We start from the raw sequence: 20767 nt of genomic DNA on the forward strand, positions 1-20767 counted from the left end.
GCGATGATTCTTGTGCATCATCTGCAGAGGTGCATGTGGGCTCAGTGAACATCTCTGCTTTGGTTTCAAGAAACCCAGAGTGGTGGGGTGAAAGGATGGTGCCTGGTGAAAGGAGGGTTTGGGCAAGCGCAGTTTGGGGTGAGCAATGCCTTCCTGACAGCTTTAGGTTTCGGGAAGCAACTTCTGACTGCGATGAGCCTCCTTGGACATGAGAATGCTAATGGGCCTTGGTAATCCAGTGTTTATTACTTCCTTGTAGTATATTGATTTCTGCTTTCCTATTCTGACCTTGTTGCTTTTCTGGACCTCTGTGAGCTGTAGACTACACAAATGCAAGATGTTTTGAAGCAAACTGTGCAGATCCACTCATAGCTTCAGGCAGTAAAGGATGTAGCCGTTTGCTACTAACCCAGGTGCTGGCAGGAGGCACGTTATGCCTGTCCCTTTCTCAGTGGCATCAATTCTCCAAGTTCACGGTCTTGGTTTTGATTGATTATCCTAACCATCTTTCCAATGTCCTCCATAGTAGCAGCAGGACATGGCAGAGAGGGGCTGACTGTAGGTAGGATGCAGCTGTCTGAAATCTATCTCACACACGCTTTTTTCTTTAATAATAATAATAAAAAAAAAAGTCTTCTGTTGATTTCAATTGTAATTGCACGTTAGCTTTTCAGAAAGTTATCTATGTGATCTTTATCAGGTGTGATACAGCACCAGCAACAGACACAACTGTCTCCTCTCTCCCTATGGTTGTTGGTTAGTCATTTTAATATTTAAATAAATGTGCAATAAAATCTGTTGCTCCTAAGTTTAGACTTGAATAAATTAATGTGTAAGAATTGACAGAGCAAGAGAAAAGGCATTTTAATTGAAAGCAGAACTAGCTATTCCGGCTTTAGAAATAGCAAGTTAATAGAAACGTTTAAAATGATTGTGGTGTTCTATCTTTTTATATATTGCTTTAAACAAAATTTAAGAACTTTTAAGGGTGCTAGTATCTTGTGTTTAAGTACTGATGTCTGATTATTTGGAAATTGTGTATTAAAATTGCTTAGTGAGCCCTGTAGAAAAGTATCAGTTTCTGCCTGAAACTAATTGTGTTCAAGGGACTTGTTTTAAAAAGTGCTTGTTTACTTAGAGTAGTTTTATTTTACCATTCCCTGTGAATTAACAAACATTTAACACAAAAATTACTCAAAGAAACGTGCACAGTAAGTCGTATCAACTTCGAAGCTGCTAAGCTGGATGTCTAAGGAACAATCTCCAAGTTTGTGCGACAAGATGAAGTGTATTACAGGACTGTTACTGAAACGGGTACAAAGAGAAGAATAGTGGTATGGCTCATGTTCTGATAGCCTTAATGTTGAAGATCTGAGTGTTTATGTTTCTGAAATGAAAGTATTTTAATTATCTGTTGAAATCTTTGCCTTCCTGAAATGTAATAGGGAGACTGTGCAAGTTACGTGGGTTTTCATGTACTGTTTGTCCTTGTCTTGTTTGCTTGAACTGTAATGTGTTCTGGGCAAGAAGTGTCTCTGGTTATACATATGTTTACTGTTTAGTACAACGATGTTCTAGTCCTAGTAGTATGTGCAGTATGCAAATAAACTGCTGTGGTGGATTTTTAAATAGACCAGCATTTAGCAGTTGCAGATTCGGGACTGTCGGTAGGAGTATGGAAGAAGCTGAAATAAGCTCACCTCACCAGAGCTATAAACATAGCATAATGTGTGACAGCAAGTTAATATTTGGGTTATACTGCCACAAAAATCAATGGGAAAAAAATCTTTCAGTTTGCTGTAAGCAAGATTATAAGGAAACCTATTGCTTCAAAGAGATTGTCCATTTTTAAATGGACAAAAGTCGTACCTATAGAAGGAGGTATAATTATTCTGCAGCAAGCCTGGCTTGCTGATGCACTGTTGAACCTCTGAAATATTGCCCTCATTTTTTCCCTATATATTTTCCCTAAATACGGATTGAACCAAGTGCACAGTGAAAGCAGCTCATGCAAAAATTTGGGCGTTATGATAATTGGCTGTATTTTAGGACACTCTGTGGGTTGCTAGACTTTGGCAGAGCTTTTCTGAGTATCGGTCACAAATGTGCAAGGGTTAAAGAACATTTGAAAATGTGGACCAGGGAGAATTTAATTCTTTAAGAATAATATCAACTTCCTGGATAATTGCAGTCGTTCTAGGTAAAATATGTTGTTCAGGTTCTTGGCAGGTTTTCCAGTAAGGGCAACAACAGAATTAGTTGCAGTAGCGTGCTAATGGCAACTCAGTCTGAAAAATGTTTGAAGGGAAAAATATGCAAATAAGATATTCCACTTAAAACATGCATCTATGTGGAAAACTTTGCAATAAATCCTGAATATGGCACATGCTGATTAGAGAGAAGGAAATAGAAGAAATTATTCTTTTCCTCCAGACAATTTATATTAAGGTTTAAATAATTTTGTGTGTCCTTCTCATTTCTATCCTGCGTTGATATCACACATCACTTTGCTTTGTGTTTTAGAAATATTTAGTGTTTATGTAATGAAACCGCTGTCAATGCAATGAATGTGGTAGAGACTTCCAGTAGGCATGCCTACATAACTTGTCTGTGAACAGCACAAGATGAGCTGGTAGAAGCCTGCATCCAGGATTTTAATCTCATAGGATTATCAGAAAGGGATGTGGTAGTTGTATCTCTGATTGCTTTTCTAAATATTTAAATAGCATGCTACCATGTTGTGGAGTAGACCCACCTTTGTCAGGTGTTGCTTGCTTAGTTTCCTACTTCTTCCCTTCAAAATGTGTAATGTTTGTATGCCTTCCCCATGACTATCCTTGGGAATCCTGAAAGCTGACCACGGAACTGAAGTGCCTGTGTTCCTAATATGACAAAACGATGCAAGTGACAAGACTAATCACAGCTATACAAGTCTCTTTTTTAATGTCATGATAGAAAATACTATTTTTCAACTATTTCTAATAGTTGAAAAACAAAATATTTTAATTCAATTCCAGTCGATCTTGTTATTAGAGAGAGGGGGAAAAAAAGGCATCGTATCCTTGCAATATTTTTTCCATATGGTGTGTTTAGTTTATTCATCCTCAGAGGATTTAAGTTGTAGAGTCTTAGAAATACGATTGTTTTAAACAGTTGAGGACAGAATGCTGATAAGGCTCAACCATTTTATTGTACTTCCAGTGAATCAGCAAAAAGATCAGCCTTCATACAACTACATCAGCTCATTAGCTTTTATTTCATTTGTAGATATTGGGGTATGGACATAACACTCAAAGCTAGTTCCAACTCTTTCTCTTCTCCCCCATTCCTGATTCTTCTGTGGTTGCCTTTGGACTGAAACATTCATGGATTAGGAACAGCTCCTCCTGCCCATATAACTGTGTAGGACTTTTTTAGCGGTCTTTCGTAATCCCTCTCTCTCTCTCCAATATCCATAGTTCCCTTGAAAAAAAATTAGGTTTTGGAGTAGATAACAGGCAGCTGGATGATGCGACTAAAGCAACCAGAGCTGCTGCTGCCATTGCACGCTGCTGCTTTGTATGTTGAAAACTTTTTTTTGGGGGGAAAAGGGAGTGGTGTTGTTTAATTGCTACCTTCAAGTAAAATTTTCATAAAGTCACATTCTGCATTTGCTACTTTCTGCATTTGCTACTTTTTTTTCCCCCTATCTCCTAAACGTCTCTTAAATGTCTCTTGCAGCTGGGTCTCGGGCATCTTACAGCAGCCAGCACAGCCACCTTGGCTCCGAGTTAAGGGCACTACAGTCTCCAGAACATCATATAGATCCTATTTACGAAGACAGAGTTTATCAGAAGCCCCCTATGAGGAGTCTCAGCCAGAGTCAGGGGGACCCTCTGCAACCAGCACACACAGGCACATATCGCACTAGTACAGGTAGGTGAATGTAACTTGCATGATTGTCTTTTTATGAGTTCTGTCTTACTCTTTAGTACTATTTCTTCTCTTTCTGATGTGCTTAACAACACACATTGTGTGCATGCCAGTCAAACAAAATACTTTACGCAGATGCAGCTATCAGCAGAACCCTAAAGGTATACATGAAACGTAGAAATGCTTAATGCTGTTTTATGTATACAGTAGGTTAAGCTAATCTAGGGAGGGAGCTTACTTACAAGGAGAGTGTTTTTATTAATCTTGTGTACTTTATACAAGAGAAATCTGTCATCTCTGAAGAAAATGCTAGGATTTTATTTTTTTTTTGCTTGCAAAGATATTCTGTGTGTTGTAAAGAGACTATGAAGTTCTTTCCTCATGAAACTGAAGGACTGTTTATTTGGATTTGAGATGAATAATATGTAAATGATCTTCTTCTCTCCTACAAAGGTACTCCTAGGTATAGGTACAGACACAAACTTGAACTATGTCACAGAGAAGAGCTGTTAGCATCACTTGATTTGTCTGTAAATAGGAATGATTGTCCATGAAGTGCATTGGTGTACAAGTCCTCCTCACAGAATGTCCTCTCAACCAAGTGAAGTGCAGCTGTTTTGGAACCCGCAAATAGATCACAAATCAACAGGGATATTTCTGGTATTTAATGCACAAAATAATTAGAGTATATAAATTCAACAGCCAAAATAGCCTAAAGCAGATGTGGAAAGAACTTGCCTTAGGAATTGCAAGTATTTCTGGTGTCTTATCTTTGCTGCATTGGTCAAATAGGGAAGATTCTGTCCATTTTCAAATTACTCTCGTTTTCAAGAAAAGGTTACATGTACTTTTTGAAGCAAGAGAGTTTGTTTTCTTATAAAACTTAATTTTCTTTTTTAAAATCTTTCCTCCAAAGGAAAAGCTGGTAGTTTTGCATGGCTGAGATTTCTACTGCTTTATGAAAGTTTTGAGTGTTGAGTGTATAAGTGGAAATACTTAACTAAAAAAGATGTCACTCACAGAATTTAAATACCTGTAACAACTTCATACTTTTTGAAGAACACCACGTCCTTCCATTGGAAGAAACTAACATAGTGTATGTTTTGCATAGTCATTTTTGTATGTTTCTATGAAGAAAGGTGACTGTCCTTCCCGTGACTGGGATAAGACATCTGTCTAAATCACAGAGCAGCAGAGGCAGTGATAATGAGTGAAGCAATGTTCATACTGAGCTTTGATCCTCACATTCCACATGTGACCTTCTATTTCTTATACTAAGCACGCTTTCCCAATCATGCCCTGAAGAGGGTTTCTTGTTTTGCTTGCAGAAGCCTGAAGTAACAGGCTGTCCTGTGGCTGTTATCTTCAGAGCACCTCCATAAGTAAGGAAACCCTATGAACATAAATCACAAGTATAGGGAATGCAACTGGTACACAGGATGTTGTGGGTAATACGTGAAGATGGATTTTCAGAAGGAAAGGGGAGGAGTTGCACGAAGATGCTGATGTGGATAGCAGAAATGGGCCCTGTGAAGGTGATTTTCATTTTTGTTGTCTTTGGGATACAGACTTGAACATTACTCTTGGCTCATTCTGACAGACTGCTCCATCAGTCCAGCTCTGCATTGCACTGATCCTCCCTCACTTGTCCCCTCTGCCCCTATCATCAGGGCATCAAAGAAAGCTAGATACATGCCAAGCTATACGGTGTATTGCTTGGTGTAGATGGATGCTGTCAGTCTTTTTGCACAACCAGCTTGAAGAGCAGTCAATACTCAGAGGGAGTCTTGGGCTCCTTCTTGTTGAGCTCTCAGTCTCCTGCCTCTACCACAAGTGCCTGTAGGAACATACTCCTTCTGCTTCATGCAGAAAAGAGAATGCAAAATTAGTTGAAAGACTTTGGACAATGTCTGATTTTTCTTCTCTTCAGCTGACATTACACATCAGAAATCAAAATTATGCTAATTATACTTGGAAGCCATCTACTTATGCTTCTTTTTTTTTTTTTTTTTTTTTTTTTGAAAAGAGAGTTCCTACTGAATTTGAAGCTTTCACATTTCTGACTCAGAATGGAAATGTTTGTTTTTTTTTTTTAAAAAAAAAAAAAGACATCACCTCTCTTTTGTGAGCTCTGAAGTAGTTACTACATTCAGGAATGTTTACAGAACTAAGGATAAAGCCTTGATCAGTTTCTCATCCTCTAGGTAAAGCAACAATCAGTGAACAGAACTCTTAAGATTTCTCTGTGGGGTATATGAAATTCACTTTGTGCTATGTACTCACTGTATTTTTGCTTGTGTGTATACTTTTGTATTTTTCATGTATTTCACTAATGAATGAAATGCATAACCATAGTTCTGCAATAAAGGCTAAGTATTGCAGGAGGTATAATAATAATATAGTAATAATAATAAATAATAGGACCTTGCAGAACATCGTCTTTTCCAGCATAATTTCAGGTAGGGGCAGAATGACTTCTTCATCACTTTGAAGCTTAAATTATGACTGGGTGTGTTCCTGTCATGGTGTCTCAGCTAAAAATAATCCTTCAAATTTAACAGCAGTAGCTGCATAGGCTTCTTTGGTTCATAGCTTTTACTAAACAATCACTTTCGGTCTTCAAAGGGTAGTGACTTCTGTCTTATAAAATGTAAACAGCCTAAACTTCTGCACTAAAACTAGCAATAAATGTGAATTCTGGTTTTGAAACGTGAATCCACAAAAGATGTAATTGGAGGGACTACTCCAACATGTGAATATCAAAATAATTTACTTACTGAATAGGAACATAACTTGTATTTGCAACTCAGCCTAATAACACTAATAATTTATGTCAAGACAGGTATGTCACTTATTTTCCTTACAAATCTAAAGACCTTGCTTTACTCATTTAAACCATGAGCTAACAAGAAGTAGAGACAAGCTTATTTGATGGGATGCTTACATGAGCACCACTGGAATTTGAAGAGTGCTATTACTAATAGATAGATTTCCTTACAGTCAGAATGGGTCACAGAATAGGCATTCTTTTGCAAGTTTGCTTAGTTTGTCAAATCAGAAGTTAGGACAAGGGATTTAGTCCTATTTAACTCAATTATTGGAATTTAACTCAAGTTAAACATGAAACAAGTCTAAGCTTGTAAAATCATGCTGTCTTGCAAGTCTGGGGCTTCTGTAACTTCCTTGAAGAGAAAGCAATTTTCCTCAGGTTCTGGACTGTTGGTGTTGACCTACAGTACAGGAATGTGGCTATGACAGTGGTATATTTGTGAGGTCAGTTGCTGTCACCCTTTGGAAGCTGACAGCACTGTGCACGCTTATAGAGACACTTGCCTCTTTCATCAAGGGTCCAATGAAAACAAGCCTTCTTCTATAAAAGGGTGTGATTGCTGGATAAAATTATGAAAAGCTTTGGAAGAGAGGGGTTCCCAGTATACTGTGAGGGATTGGTTGTAATTGGGGGCATCTGTGCTTACTCTGGACCTTCCACAAATTGGGCTTGGAGCATTATCAGTTGAAAAAAGTGATTCTTGTTAAAAGCAAGGGAGGTACTGGTGAACTGTGGATGTGTAAGAGCTAAAAACTTGCACAGTGCTCAAGCTCTGAAGAGTGTTTCTTGGTTTTAGAGGCTATAGGTGAGTATCTTTGTCCTCAATCCCACTTAAGCAGGAAGGAAGGACCGACAATTACACTGGAGGAACGAACCTGTCCTCCTCAGCCCTGTGAAGGACATGCATCTCCCTGGTTCCCAGGAGCCTTGACACCCTTGAAGAAAGCTGAAGTACTGTCTCAGGGTGCACAGACTGTCTCTGCCCCTGGCCCCTGAGGGTCACCGTGGGGAATACCCAGTGGCCAGCTCTCATCATGGGAAATCCAGCAGCTTTGAATGGTCCTGCAGTCAGTTGGTGTTAGTATTGAGTGCTGGGTGCTCAGACCAGAAGTACAGGTACCTCTCGAAAAAGACAGGGTGTGTAAGGCAGTTGGAGCACCAGTCTGTGCTTTTCAGGGAAGTGGGAGGAAATCGTGGGAGGAGAGAGTAGGCTCTGTGGTTGAACAGGTGCGGCATAGCTGAAGTTAAAAAGGGGACTGCAAAACAAAACATCTGTTGCAAATGAAGTCAAACAGTGGAAGAATAAGCAGTCAAAATTTGCATTGCCTTTGAAGAGTGGCTTGGCACAGGAAGTGAGGGATTTACCACGTGTGGTTTATCTGTCAGGGAGCGCGTGTGCGGCAGGGACACTCCTGCAGCACTTCTTGTTACTGCTTCTGAAGCTGCCTGTCCCTGTGTGCTCAGGCAGCTGCTAGGCTGCCCTACAGCTTCTCCTCTGGCCTCCTCTTCTTCAGATCAGGCCTCCCCGAGCTTGTTCATGCTGGATCTCAGTGCCTCTACCAGCCCAAAGCTGTCTTTTGTTAAAACCTGTGGCTCCACAAGCTGTTCTGCCTCCTGGGTGCCATGGTGGCGGATGCTGATCAAAGAGAAGAGGCCTGTGAAATTTGTGATAGCAAGTGCCAAACAGAAACGGGGCTCCTTGTCAGCTGGGTTTCTTGTGTAGAGGGAGGCTGCAATCAGGAGAGCGCTGTGGTGTTGATGCGGCGAGTCAGAGGGGGTGCTTTTCAGAGGGAAGAGTTATCCGTGGTAGGCTGGTCCTGTGTCTGCTGACAGCGTGTCACGCTTCAGCAGTGGTGACTGGGCAAGAATGTACTTATTACAGATGCTTTCAGTGGTCAGTACACAAGGGACACATGCAGCACAGAGCCACTTTCCTAGCTAACGTTATCTTTTGTCCGTAGAACTATTGCTCTAGTGTTTGCTCTTGGAGTCCAGTCTTCTCTTCTGGTGACCTTCCAGAGTGAAGTGGGGCACAGACATGTGCCGGGGATCAGACATGCTGCTAGAGGCACAGCAAGAGGATCCATGCCGGTGCCTGCTGCTTCATACCTGGCTTTTACTGTCCTGGAGGTCAGGCAGTAGCTGAGAGAAGGATTTACAAGCACGATTGGTGTTCCCTTTCTTGTCACTGAGCTGATGGCTTCCTTGCAACATGGCTGGGCTCTTTCTCTTTCTCCCTCCTTGTTCCATCTTACCAAGTATCTGTGGTGAAGATCAGGTCTGTTCAGGACCTAAAGGGAAGGCAGGAGAGGGAGAAGCAAAACCCCTTTTTTGCTGCCCCAGACAGGAACAGGCCTTCCAGAACTGATTGTACTGCCTTTTTTGTGAGAGTGCAGCTCGTTTTGTTGCTTCTGAGTGTGCAAATGGCCTTGAGCTCTTCTCCTTGTTTGAGTTGCACAACCAAAGCAAGGCCATACAACCCCTTCTCTTCAGGGGAGTTGCCTCCCAAGTGTATGGTTTCCACCCACCTCCATCTCTTGGTGCCAGGTCCATGTGCCATTTGTCTCAAGCCCTTGGAGTTTGCCTTCCTATACAAAACATTGCTGCAGTCCCGATCCATTCAAACTTCTTACATACACCACTTGCTGTATGTTTCTTTTACAGTTTTTTTTTTTTTTTAATGCTGGCACAGCTTAGGCTTTCTGTGATTCCCAAAATTTATCTGTTTCTTTTAGCTCCTCTATCTCTTTCAGAAGGAGCACAGCACTACAAAGGATGTATCACTTGACCAATTTCACAAGACTGTATCAATTTCACAAGACTAAATATTTATCTTCGTATGTAATAAAGTATAGGTTATATTTGATATTTTTAGAAATCAGCATTATTTCAAGGTGAAGATTCTTTCTAAAATTGCAAAGCAATTTTCTATTATTTGGAAAATTGTCCACATGAAGAAAGTTGATGTCTGTATCCTATAAAACAATGATTTATTCAACTTTTAAGAACAATTAAGCCTACTTTATAGTAATCTTGTGGCATCACAAAGTGATAGCAATTTTTCTGCTGTCATAGATAAACTGTCCTTTAATCATTTTAACTATAAACTTCTAATTTATTTTTATTGCTTATGAAATAGTTTGTAACAGTATTAAGATGATATCTAAAACAAATATAAGAATGTTTCTTAAACTTTGCTTTGAGAGGTGTCTTTGATAGCAATTCACAATACTGTATAGCAACCAGCCCCTTGTAAAGTTGTTGGTTTTAGCCATTTAAAACCACTGAAGTCATATAGTATTTAAATGTGCTGGAAGAAAACGTGGGAAACTAGCACAGAATTCTAATGTTGAAAGGGGACCATGTAAAAGTGACATTTTGGGAGTCCAATTTTAATGTCATGATGAATTCCACGTAGTGGGCTTGGTTCACAGAAAGTATTTCGACAGCTGCAAGGCCAGCAAACATAGCATCAGTTCTGGGAGTTGGACCTGGAGCTTCAGCCTTGCTCATCACCAGTGACAGGCTTCACAGAGCTGTTGATATCCCAGCCATCCCACAGCCATTTCATTCTTTTCCAGTTTGTGTTAGTATTGCTTCTCCTCATGGAATTGGATTTTAGTTAACAAGTTGTATGACTTAATTCTGTGGACTTCAGACTTGATGAGTAAAATGAATTTTTAGAGAATTAATAGAAGAACAATGTATTGTTTTTCTACAATACATGCAGTGAAGTGTCTTCAAAGTGTTACAGTGTCATTGCTATAGTTTCACTTCACTTTCAGAATAACATCTAGCTGTTAATGAGAAGCTACCTGTTGCATGCTAATTCCTGTGCTGCAAATATTTAATCTGGAAGTAACAAGGTAACTTTAGTTTCAAAGACATTTTTCTTAATTTGGGGCTTAAAGTTGTCACTTCAGCCAAAAAAGAGCAGTGACATCAGAAACAGTTTTGACTTAACCCATTTAGATTAAACCCTTTGTCTGTTATGCTGCTTCTCAAATCCTTTTTTTTTTTCTTTTCAGTCCTAAAGTACAACAGTTAGGTTATAAATATCAAACATCATTTACTTCTGCTTAGATTGTGTCTTTTTTCTGGCTGTGGGGCAGGTTTGTTTGTTTGGTTTGGTTTGTCTTTTGCTTTGTCACAAGATGAAGTGATATTCAGTGGCATACTGTGATGCCACAGCTGCAGATTAATTGAGAATCATGCTGGTAAATCACACGGCATGGAGATCTGGCTATAGGACATAATGTTTTCAGGGAAATTAAAAAAGAAAAATTATTCCTACCACTGCATCTCCATTAGTTTGGTAATGTTGTGATAATAGACCTGCATTCCTAACTGACATCCACTTGATGACATTGGTTTGGGGGAGAGAATTATAGGAAACAGGTGGGGAACAAATCTTCAGTACGAAGTAAATTGAGCACAGTGATCTGCATAGAGGATAACAAATCACCTCAGAGCAATGGGAAGGTGTAATCCCATTTCATTTGACAGATCCTGGTTGTCTAATGTAGCCTTATCTGTGACTATATTCTTGTATATTTGTTCTAAGGCTTCTTTTCTTCCAGGTATGCTGTATGGTATCTTGTCTGAGAAAGGATTGTTTTTTGTGTTTGTTTTTTCTTTAATTCCTATTTACCATTTGGAAGGACAATAATGAAAGACATTGCTTTGAATTTCAGTGGTCCCTGTAAAGCTGTGGACAACAGCAGTGGGAGAGGGAGCAAAGTGGCAGGAGATGAAAACTGCAGATCTACCTTTTTAATGTTAGCAATATCCCCCTTAGCGTGAAGCTTTCCTCCAAATAAGGTGCTCATAGCTTTAAAGTATGAAGCCTGTGCTTAAGTTCCATTGAGGAATATCGTACCTATCTGAAGGTAGCCCAGACTTCACTGTTGCTCAGAATAGAAACTTGTTAAAATTGTTAGTATTCACAGCCTCCTTCCTCTGTCTCATAAACAGAGTACCTCCAGAGGTTTGTGGTATGCCCTACATATTTTCTAATTTTTCTGTTCTCTTTTTTTCAATAGTGGGATGACTTAAAGCATGTCCGAATGCATCTGAGATGTCCTTTAACTTTTGCCACCCATCGAGGTAGAAGTGTGATTATAAAATTTTGGCCATGTTTTTGAATACAGGGTACGTGCTTCCCTGAGAAATCTCACCTGCCTCTATTGAGAAAATACAGTGGCTACTGTCTGTCAGAAATTGTCTGTATATTTATCACCTGTTTACGCTATAACTGTAGCTTCAGGTAGGTTAAAGCCTGGTCACACTAGACTTCAGGAATATATTATCTCTTATTTACTTCATTGTTGTGCAGGAATAGAAGGCTGTCCTTTATGAAATAAGAAATGATTCAAACACGTTCCATAAATCTCTTTGTAAATACTTGCTGAATGAAAACACAATGCTGTGCCTGAGGTAAATACCCAGTCATGTCTTCAAGAGGGCTAATGCTTTTGTTAAAGGATCATTCTTTCTGCAGCATTGTATTTAAAGCCACTCTTTTAAAAATCACCAGCCCATTATAATTTTTAACTAAAGCTGTATTTTTATTATTTTTGTTAAGACTACCTACTTTTATAGGTAATCTTTTCCTCTCATCGTATTTCAGCATCGTGCATGTAAGGGAGGAGTTTTTACAAGTAGATAAAGGATTCAAAGACAGTTTACACTCTAACGGGTCCATCAACTTTCTAACTATCATTTGCAGAACTTAGGTTAGTATTTTTAAGATGTACTAATTGTGTGGTCTGACACTGGAATACAACTGTGACTAATTTAATAATGAATTAACTCTATATTCCAGAGTCAAAAATGTTAATTAAAATAGCTGAAGTTCATTACTCTGTCCTAAAGAATAATGACTAATAACCATTTTATAATTTGGGATTATTGCATGCTTATTAGGAAGAAGTCAAAATCTGAAGGAGAAGACAGGTTTCCACAATGTGTGGAAATTTTTAATCTGTTGATGTCACTGTCTTTTTTTTTTTTTTTTTTTTTTTTTAACATTTTGTGATGATAATTGTGACTTTGGTCCGTGCCTTTGTTTTATGCTGGCTGGCTGGAAAAGAAACTTGTAACAGAGACTTCCAGAGAAAGTGAATTTGGAGGGGAAGCAGAAATTTAGTTGCTTGTCTACACCTAGTGGCACTGTCTCTTTTTTGCTTTGATCAAGTTTTATAATAGTTATGGTCATTATATTCCATGTGCACAAGGTGAAAGAAACCATGTTGTACTACAGAGGGCTAAAGTGATGGATATGTCTTCTGTTGTGCCATTGCTCAGGGTTGAATTTTATCTCCAGTGAGAAAATGGGCGTGATGAATTTTAATATCTCAAAGTCTGAAAAGGCAATTGCTTTCAAGGGCATCAGCAGTTGATATTTTCTCTTTTTATATGCTCATGTAACAAATGAATTAAACTGCATGTTCTCCCCAAATTGAGGGGTGCAATTCAGAGAGATGAGAAGCGATCTGAGGAAAGATCTTGGCGGAATACCTTTAGCAGCCAAATTGGCATCTGATTATGACATTTATGTGGATGCACCTTTTTTTTTTTTTTTTTTTTGTGCAGAGAAGCATGTTGAAACATGCTAGAAATCTGAAAGTCTGAGAATGCAAGCTGCATGAGTTAGTGGAGATTAAAATCTGTCAGTCTTAAAATTCAGTCAGTTCCTGAAGGTGGAAAGGATTTTTTTTATATTGAAAACTTGAAAAGGTCATGGCTTCTGCCTTTCTTGATTAAAAAAAATAAATAAATAAATAAAAAATTTAATCTGCATAAATGGTGTCCCCTCAGCAAACTACATGGATCTCAAAATGATGCTTTAGCAATATGTGCTTTTGTGATGCAGATTGTATTATTGTGATGGGCATCCCATAACTTTGGAACCTGATGGTGAAAGATGATTGAAGGGAAGGATACAGATTCTGCAAAGGTTTTGGGTGTGGGGATATGAGGTTAGGCACAGCAGTGAAGCCTTGTAACAGACCTCTCTGAGGAGGAGGCTGCATTCAAGTTTTGACTTTATCAGGTTTCAATGAAGCCTTAAAACATTGTTGCAAATAAAGATTTCATTTTTACGCACCATATTTATTAAATTGAAATACAGATCACTAAGGTACAAATTCCATTAGTATTGCTGTTACTTGAATTATTTTTGTGTCTATTTCTTCATTTTTTTGTTTAGAGGTACAAATATTCTTTCAGATGCCTTTATTCATAAAGTATGTATTCATTGCCATTGCAAACCCAAATGGAAATGGGTGATTTCAGATTGATACTTGTTGATCACATACTTGAAGTGACAAATAAAATGATTACTAATAAAGAAATGCCAAGTCTAAATTGGTGATCAAGAAAATTATTCCATATGCTAAGGGTAAAGCAGTATCAGTGTGCATCTTCCCCCAGTAGAAGGGGGAAGATTAAAAGGGGGAAAAAAAAAGTATTTCAAAGGAAAAGTAAGCACAAAAGGGAAACTAAGACACAGTGTGAGAATGTTCAAACTGAAGTGCAACACTATAGACAAAAGAAGCTTTCAGAGTGACTACATATGAGTTGTTCTGTAAACTGAAGAGTAGCTCAGAAGCAGAGCACAATATTTTTTTTCCATAATACAGGAGGAATCAATGAGGAGGATCAGTTTCTAAGCAAAGGAACTTTCAGCCTTGTAACAGCTAATGTCAGATCTGAAAATGCTCTGAGAAAATAAAAATGAAAGGGTACATCAGTGCAGTATCAGAAACGGCGTGGCCAGCAAGACCAGGGAGGTGATCATCCCTCTGTGCTGTTGAGGCCGCACCTCGAGTGCTGTGTTCAGCTTTGGGCCCCTCACAACAAGAAGGACATCGAGGCCCTGGAGCATGTCCAGAGAAGGGCTACAAAGCTGGTGCAGGGCCTGGAGCACAAGTCCTGTGAGGAGCAGCTGAGGGAGCTGGGGTTGTTTAGTCTGGAGAGGAGGAGGCTCAGGGGAGACCTTATTGCACTCTACAGCTACCTGAAAGGAAGTTGTAATGGAGTGGGGATCAGTCTCTTCTCCCAAACAGTACAACAAGAGGAAATTGCCTCATGTTGTGCCAGGGGAGGTTTAGGTTTGATATTAGGAAAAATTTCTTCACTGGAAAGGTTGTGAGGCATTGGAACAGGCTGCCCAGCGAAGTGGTTGAGTCACCATCCCTGGAGGTCTTCAAAAGACGTATAGATGTGGTGCTCAGGGATGTGGTTTGGTGGTAGGCTTGGCAGTGCTAGGTTGAAGGTTGGACTAGATAATCTTAGAGGTCTTTTCCAACCTAAATGGTTCAATGATTCTAGTAGCAATTTCAGTTCTTCAGTCTTCAATGATTATAGACTTTTTTGCATTGAAACAGAATTTATTAAATATGACCATATGCAGAGCACAAATTCATTCCTTGTTTCCTTCACTGAAACCACATTCCTTGATTTTGAGGACGTAAGGAGTTGTTCTTCAGCAAAACAGTGGCATGTAAATACAGAGATGATAAGGAGATAATTTTAAGATTGTGAAATGATCACAATAGCAAATAGGTATTAATTCATCACTGGGACATAGGGACATACAATCACATTGAGTAGGTTTATGATACTTACTGGGCTTAGTAGTTGGCAGCTGCAAGGTTTTAACAAATTTAGTTCTTTTGGAAATATTCATTATATCTCTAATACTGTAGTGCCTAAATAGCTACCTCGGATTTTGAAGGCAGGATAGGAAACCATGAGCAAGTGAAGTTTCCTGTGATATCATCTGGAAGAGGCATGCACGTTACTTTGATAAAAAGCCTTCCTTCTTACCCTGTTGCTGAAAACATCAAATATATAAATAAAATAACCTGAATAGATACTTGCAACAGCACCTAGACACGCTAATTAAAAAAAAAAAAAGTGCAAGCCAGGTATAGCAAGTACCTAAGGGAACTTTAATATGCTTGTGGGTACTTTTTGCAAACTACCATTCTGTCCAGTTTCTATTTCTTTGCTTTACTTTTATATTCCCTGTATTACATGTTATGTTCCCCTAAAAGGAAAGAGCTGGTAGAGCAGAGTATAGCTATTTGCCATGTCCTAGCTGTTGAAGGCACTGAGTTGAGAGTGTTGGAGCTGACTGGAGGGAAGAAGGTTGTTGTCTCCCCTGAGGTACACAGAATATGAGCATCTGGAGACGGTTGGAGCCAGCAGAAAGAATCAGGGAAATATGAATATCTGAGTCTAAAAACTGAATCACAGAATTTCTAGGTTGAAAGAGACCTCAAGATCATCGAGTCCAACCTCTGACCTAACGCTAACAGTCCCCACTAAACCATATCCCTAAGCTCTACATCTAAACGTCTTTTAAAGACTTCCAGGGATGGTGACTCCACCACTTCCCTGGGCAGCCTGTTCCAATGTCTAACAACCCTTTCGGTAAAGAAGTTCTTCCTAACATCCAACCTAAAACTCCCCTGGCGCAAACTGCTAAGAGAGGGGCAAAAGGTGGAGGTGATAGAGGGAAAGAGGCTTTTGCAATTGGTTCTGTGGAGTTCAATGCAATCCTGGAAGTCCTAAAAGGATGATGTGCTGAGTTGGAGAAAAGAGACTGTCCTGTGAGGATGCAAGGGGAAAACTTAATTACAGATTCTAATTATTTCTTTTCTGGCTGCAAATAAATATGGAATTTGGAAAATGGAATTTTGATTGTAGGATCAGCAACTAAAGAAGACAACACAGAGAAGAGAGGGATAAGATAATGGAAAACAAAAAAATAAAAGTTGGAATAATTTGGACTGCCTTTCCTGATTAGAATACAAAATGTTACAAAGCTCCTAAGCTACAGAGGACCTCTGTGCTGTTGATATTTGTATAAGGTCCTGAGTATTTTAAATCTAAATTGGAGCTTTATATCCTGGAATCCTTTAATGCTTTTTTGGTCTTTTCTAATGTTTAAAGTATGAAATTCCTTGTGCAGTTATACTTCTCACAGAGGACATGATAGTGCTTTCATAAAATCTTAACTGTCTTAGAGGGTGTTACTAATATCGACTATAGTATTGTATTTTTTTTCCCTCTTTCTCCCGACTGTGTATATCTCTAAAATCTTAAGCTTCCCATGTGGAAAAGTGGTTCTTTGTTTTAACTGCTAAGCAAATTTATAACGTATATTGTCATGCATATTGAACGGTGTTAAACTTGAGTACTTGGGATTGCTGACTTGCTTCTGTTTTGCTTGGAATATTATTATTTTTAAAATACTTTTTTTGGGGGAAGGGACACCAAAAATCACCTACACTCAGTTAACGTTTAGAGATAATTGTTTGTATCCCTCAAAGCTGATGAATTCTGTTTCCTAATTTATAGAGAATACACTGTGTTATTTTTACAGTGTATCAGATGGGAAAAGTACCTGCTTTATAAATCTTTCTGTACATTTGCTACCAACAAAAGGCACTGCAATTATAGCCTTTTTGAACTCATAGAGGGAAGATGGACATACTTTGCACCAAAGAACGTGATACGGTGGTCCAATTTTTTGAAAAAAAAATCAGTGTTCACATGACAGTAAGCATCAGCATTAACTTCAGGTGCAAATTAGTTCCTAAACAAATAAATAATTCCAAAGTAAAGAATTCAAAATCTGTATAAAAGGTACAAGGAGAAGGTGAACATGTGAGCTGAGTACAGAGAAGAAAGTTTTACAAGGTGTTATTTATAAGTCAAACAGTAGCATCAGCCAAGTAATCTTCAGCAAGAAGGTGTAGTAAGATAAATCTCATAAACGAGTTTATCCTTTCTGAAGGTCTGATCCTATATATGTTAACTGAACGAAATTCCCTCTGACTTAGATAGTCTGAACTCCTTAACAGTTCTTACATATATTTGGTCTCCCTAAGATAGCACCACCTAAGGGTGCTGCAATACCCTTCTTGCCTAAATCAGCACATTCTTGATTTTCGGTTTTGCTTGCTTTCCTGAGATGTTACAGATTTGAAAATAACATACATAATCTATAAATGAAGTTCTGAGTTGAGTGTCTCATTAAGAGCCCATGAGAGCACCTAAATTTTCAATGTTAATATAATATGAAACTTGTATATTTTGATACTAAGCAAAAGCTGTAGGAAATGATACAGCACATAGAGGAGCCAGCCTATTTCTGCAGTTAAGAGAACTGTAATATATCAGGTCATCAGAGGATTTTTGCTATAGTTAACAAGGGCTTTTTATTGTCATGGGTGAAAATCTGTAAAAACATATTAAATATTTGTATGGTATCCTCAGTTCTCTGGGGTTATGATTTTCAGTGCTGCAGTAGCGAAGGCTGGAGACAATATGGTACTTCTAAGGCAGCAATGACTTGCCAAGCTAAAACAAAATATTAAAAGCAGTCTTTAGGTGACAAATTGAAATCTCTTTGCTGAGGCTGTAGCTCTGGGTTTGCACAGTTTGAAATGTTCACTTTGGAACTTGTTGGTGAAACCCCTTTTGCAACCCAAAATTCAAATTCTCTTCAAGCATTGTTCTTGTATTGAACTGAAGCTGAAAATAGGATGAATGCATAGGGTTTTACTGGCCTGCTTCTGAGCATGTCATTTATTGTACTCAGTGTCTGCTAATTGTGTGCGGAGCGTGGATGCTCTGGCCTTACTGTCCATGCCAGCTAGCCCCAGGTTTGTAGCATGCGGTGCCCATCCCTGCATGGAGGAGCTGTGCTTTGCAGCTGGGTCTCAGGAACCACTGGGCAAGTTACCTGAGAGTTTCTGAAACTTTTCTTTGTGTGTCGTTTAACCACTGAATTTCCATGGAAGCTTTTAAAAAGTGTGGGCTGCAATAACTATTAAAAATGATGTATGGTGACTTAGGATTTTTTTTTTAATGATATGTGAACGCTCTCCAGTCCACTGAATGTGTCTGCGGATTACCCTGTGCTCACTGAAGATTAAATGTCTCTGGGTAATGCAAAAGGACTTCAAAAGGACTTTGTTTTTTTGTTGTTGTTGTTGGTTTTTTTTTTTTTTTGATAGACATAATAGCTATGATTTTGCTGTTTAAATATCCTAAATCCAAGGGAATTCTCAATAAATGCAGTCTTTGTCGTAGACTGAAGAGCCGTGCTTTGAATAAATATGGCTGCTAAAAGAATTTACTTGAGCAACAGTAATTGCTTGGTACCATCTTCAGTGCTACTTGAAACTGGTAGCTTTCTTCGGTTTTACTTGAAACTATTCATGTAAAAATGTCTACTAAAACCGAACTCTTTACAGTCTGTGACTCTAATCCAGTTAAATGTAGAAGCTATTCTTAAGTGAGTGATTTTTTTCTTTTCCAAATTGATCTACCATTGGCTAAACAAGCTGATATGTGGATGTGCAGCTAAATCATAGATTTGTTTCATTTTCATATTCTAACTCTGGTAGTTTTGTGTTCATTGTGATAAAATTCAAAAGGAAGTAAGTCTGTTAGGAAGATAATTTGAGAAATGAATCAGAGTGACTCAAAAAGCACGTAGGTGTTAGGGTGACAGCTAGTTTCGGTTCATATAAATACCTATTTTGATAAAAAGACAAACAAAATAGAAAAGTTTTTAAAGAAATTAAAAACAAACACGATTTTCATTGAACTGTCTTGCAAAGGAAAGGAAGGGAAGTAGGTTGGAATATTTCACAAAGTAATCTCCATTACAGTGAGTTCTTGTTTTCAGCATTGTTAGTGTTGGGGTTTTGTGCAATTCCCCATATGATGTTACATGTAACAGTTAACAGGATATTCTGCATATTGCTAAAACTTATAAGTATGCTGTGTCAGTGTACAATTCAGTTTTTGCTTTTTCACTTGAAATCATTTCCAGTATATTCTCTAACTTTTTTTCACTTTTTCTCATAAGGTACCAAACTTTGGGTTTGAATTGTGTATTTTCTGTTAAAAGGTGATGATGTTCTTACGTCTTCATAACATTGAGTTTGGAATGATTTGTGCATGAGATGTTTCAGTATGCATTTTCTTGAACTTGAAATGTGAAATGTTCTTGCATTTTAATTGACGCATTTTTACGAAAAGGTCTCTGTGTCTTTATTACTCATTTCTCGAGGAATTATATACTAGCAATTAAAAACAGTGCTTTTAAAATGTTGCTGAGTATTTATGTCAAGGTAATCCCTCTAATATATGTTTGTAACAAAATTTTAAGATCATACTTATTATCTTAAAGTGCTATACTTGAGAACCACAGGGAAAAAATGAAAAGGCAGAATTTGAATGTTTAATTTGTTTGAAAATTTAAGATGTTCAGGTGTTATAATTTCTGGTCTGTGCCAGCTCAGACAAAAGTGCAATAATTTTATTTTAAGCTCAATGTATTTCATCTGCTGACACTTCAAGATGAAATGCTTAAAGTCCCTTTTGTGGATATATAGTATACTGAAAAATATTTACCATCCTGAAGTGTCAATGTACTTCAGTAAGAAAGGATTGTACAATGTACTATTAATAAGAAAGGATTGGGAAATATTTTATGACAACTTGTCACTTGAATATGCAATTTTGCCTGTGCAGTTCTGTGTATGAATTTGACCCAGCTAAAACTAATCCTTAGCCAGGCCCACTCCTGCTTGCAAAAGTGCTCTTGTGGTGTTGGGCCAAGGGGAAGTGGGAGCTATGAAGAATTTATTTGCCACTTCAAGGAATCCAAGCCAGCTTTTAATTTGTATTTGTTTCCAGGCCAAAGATCACATGGGTGTTGCTCCTCTAGCACTTATAGTGCAAAGGCATTTGCCGTTAACCAGGCCTTGGTTGAAAAATATTGTGTATTTAATAAGAATCATAAAGGTGACCACATCCTTATTACGCTGTGGCATAACAGGAAGATAATGGGCTCCGAGGGAGATTAGTGAGATTTTTGAGTCGCAAAAGCATTAAGTCAGTGTAAATCTGTAAGTAAGCCGCTCAAACCTGCTAATACAATAATCTCGAACTCAGCGCACAACCATTGCTGGCATTAAGACATCTATGTGGTCA

The 20767-nt window shown here is 38.4% G+C and overlaps 1 protein-coding gene across 1 annotated transcript in view; it reads left to right on the plus strand.

The window, feature by feature from the left end:
- The window catches only part of CTNND2 (catenin delta 2), a gene marked incomplete at both ends in the record, with an annotated part of 525744 nt that overhangs the window by 269996 nt on the left and 234981 nt on the right, over positions 1 to 20767 (plus strand). Inside the window, one exon of the mRNA XM_084281644.1 lies at positions 3721 to 3915. Within this exon, the coding sequence (XP_084137770.1) occupies positions 3721 to 3915 (195 nt within the window). The remainder of the gene's footprint in view (positions 1 to 3720; positions 3916 to 20767) is intronic.

Source organism: Netta rufina (assembly GCF_964035555.1).
Source record: "Netta rufina genome assembly, chromosome: 2".
Lineage (NCBI taxonomy): Eukaryota > Metazoa > Chordata > Aves > Anseriformes > Anatidae > Netta > Netta rufina.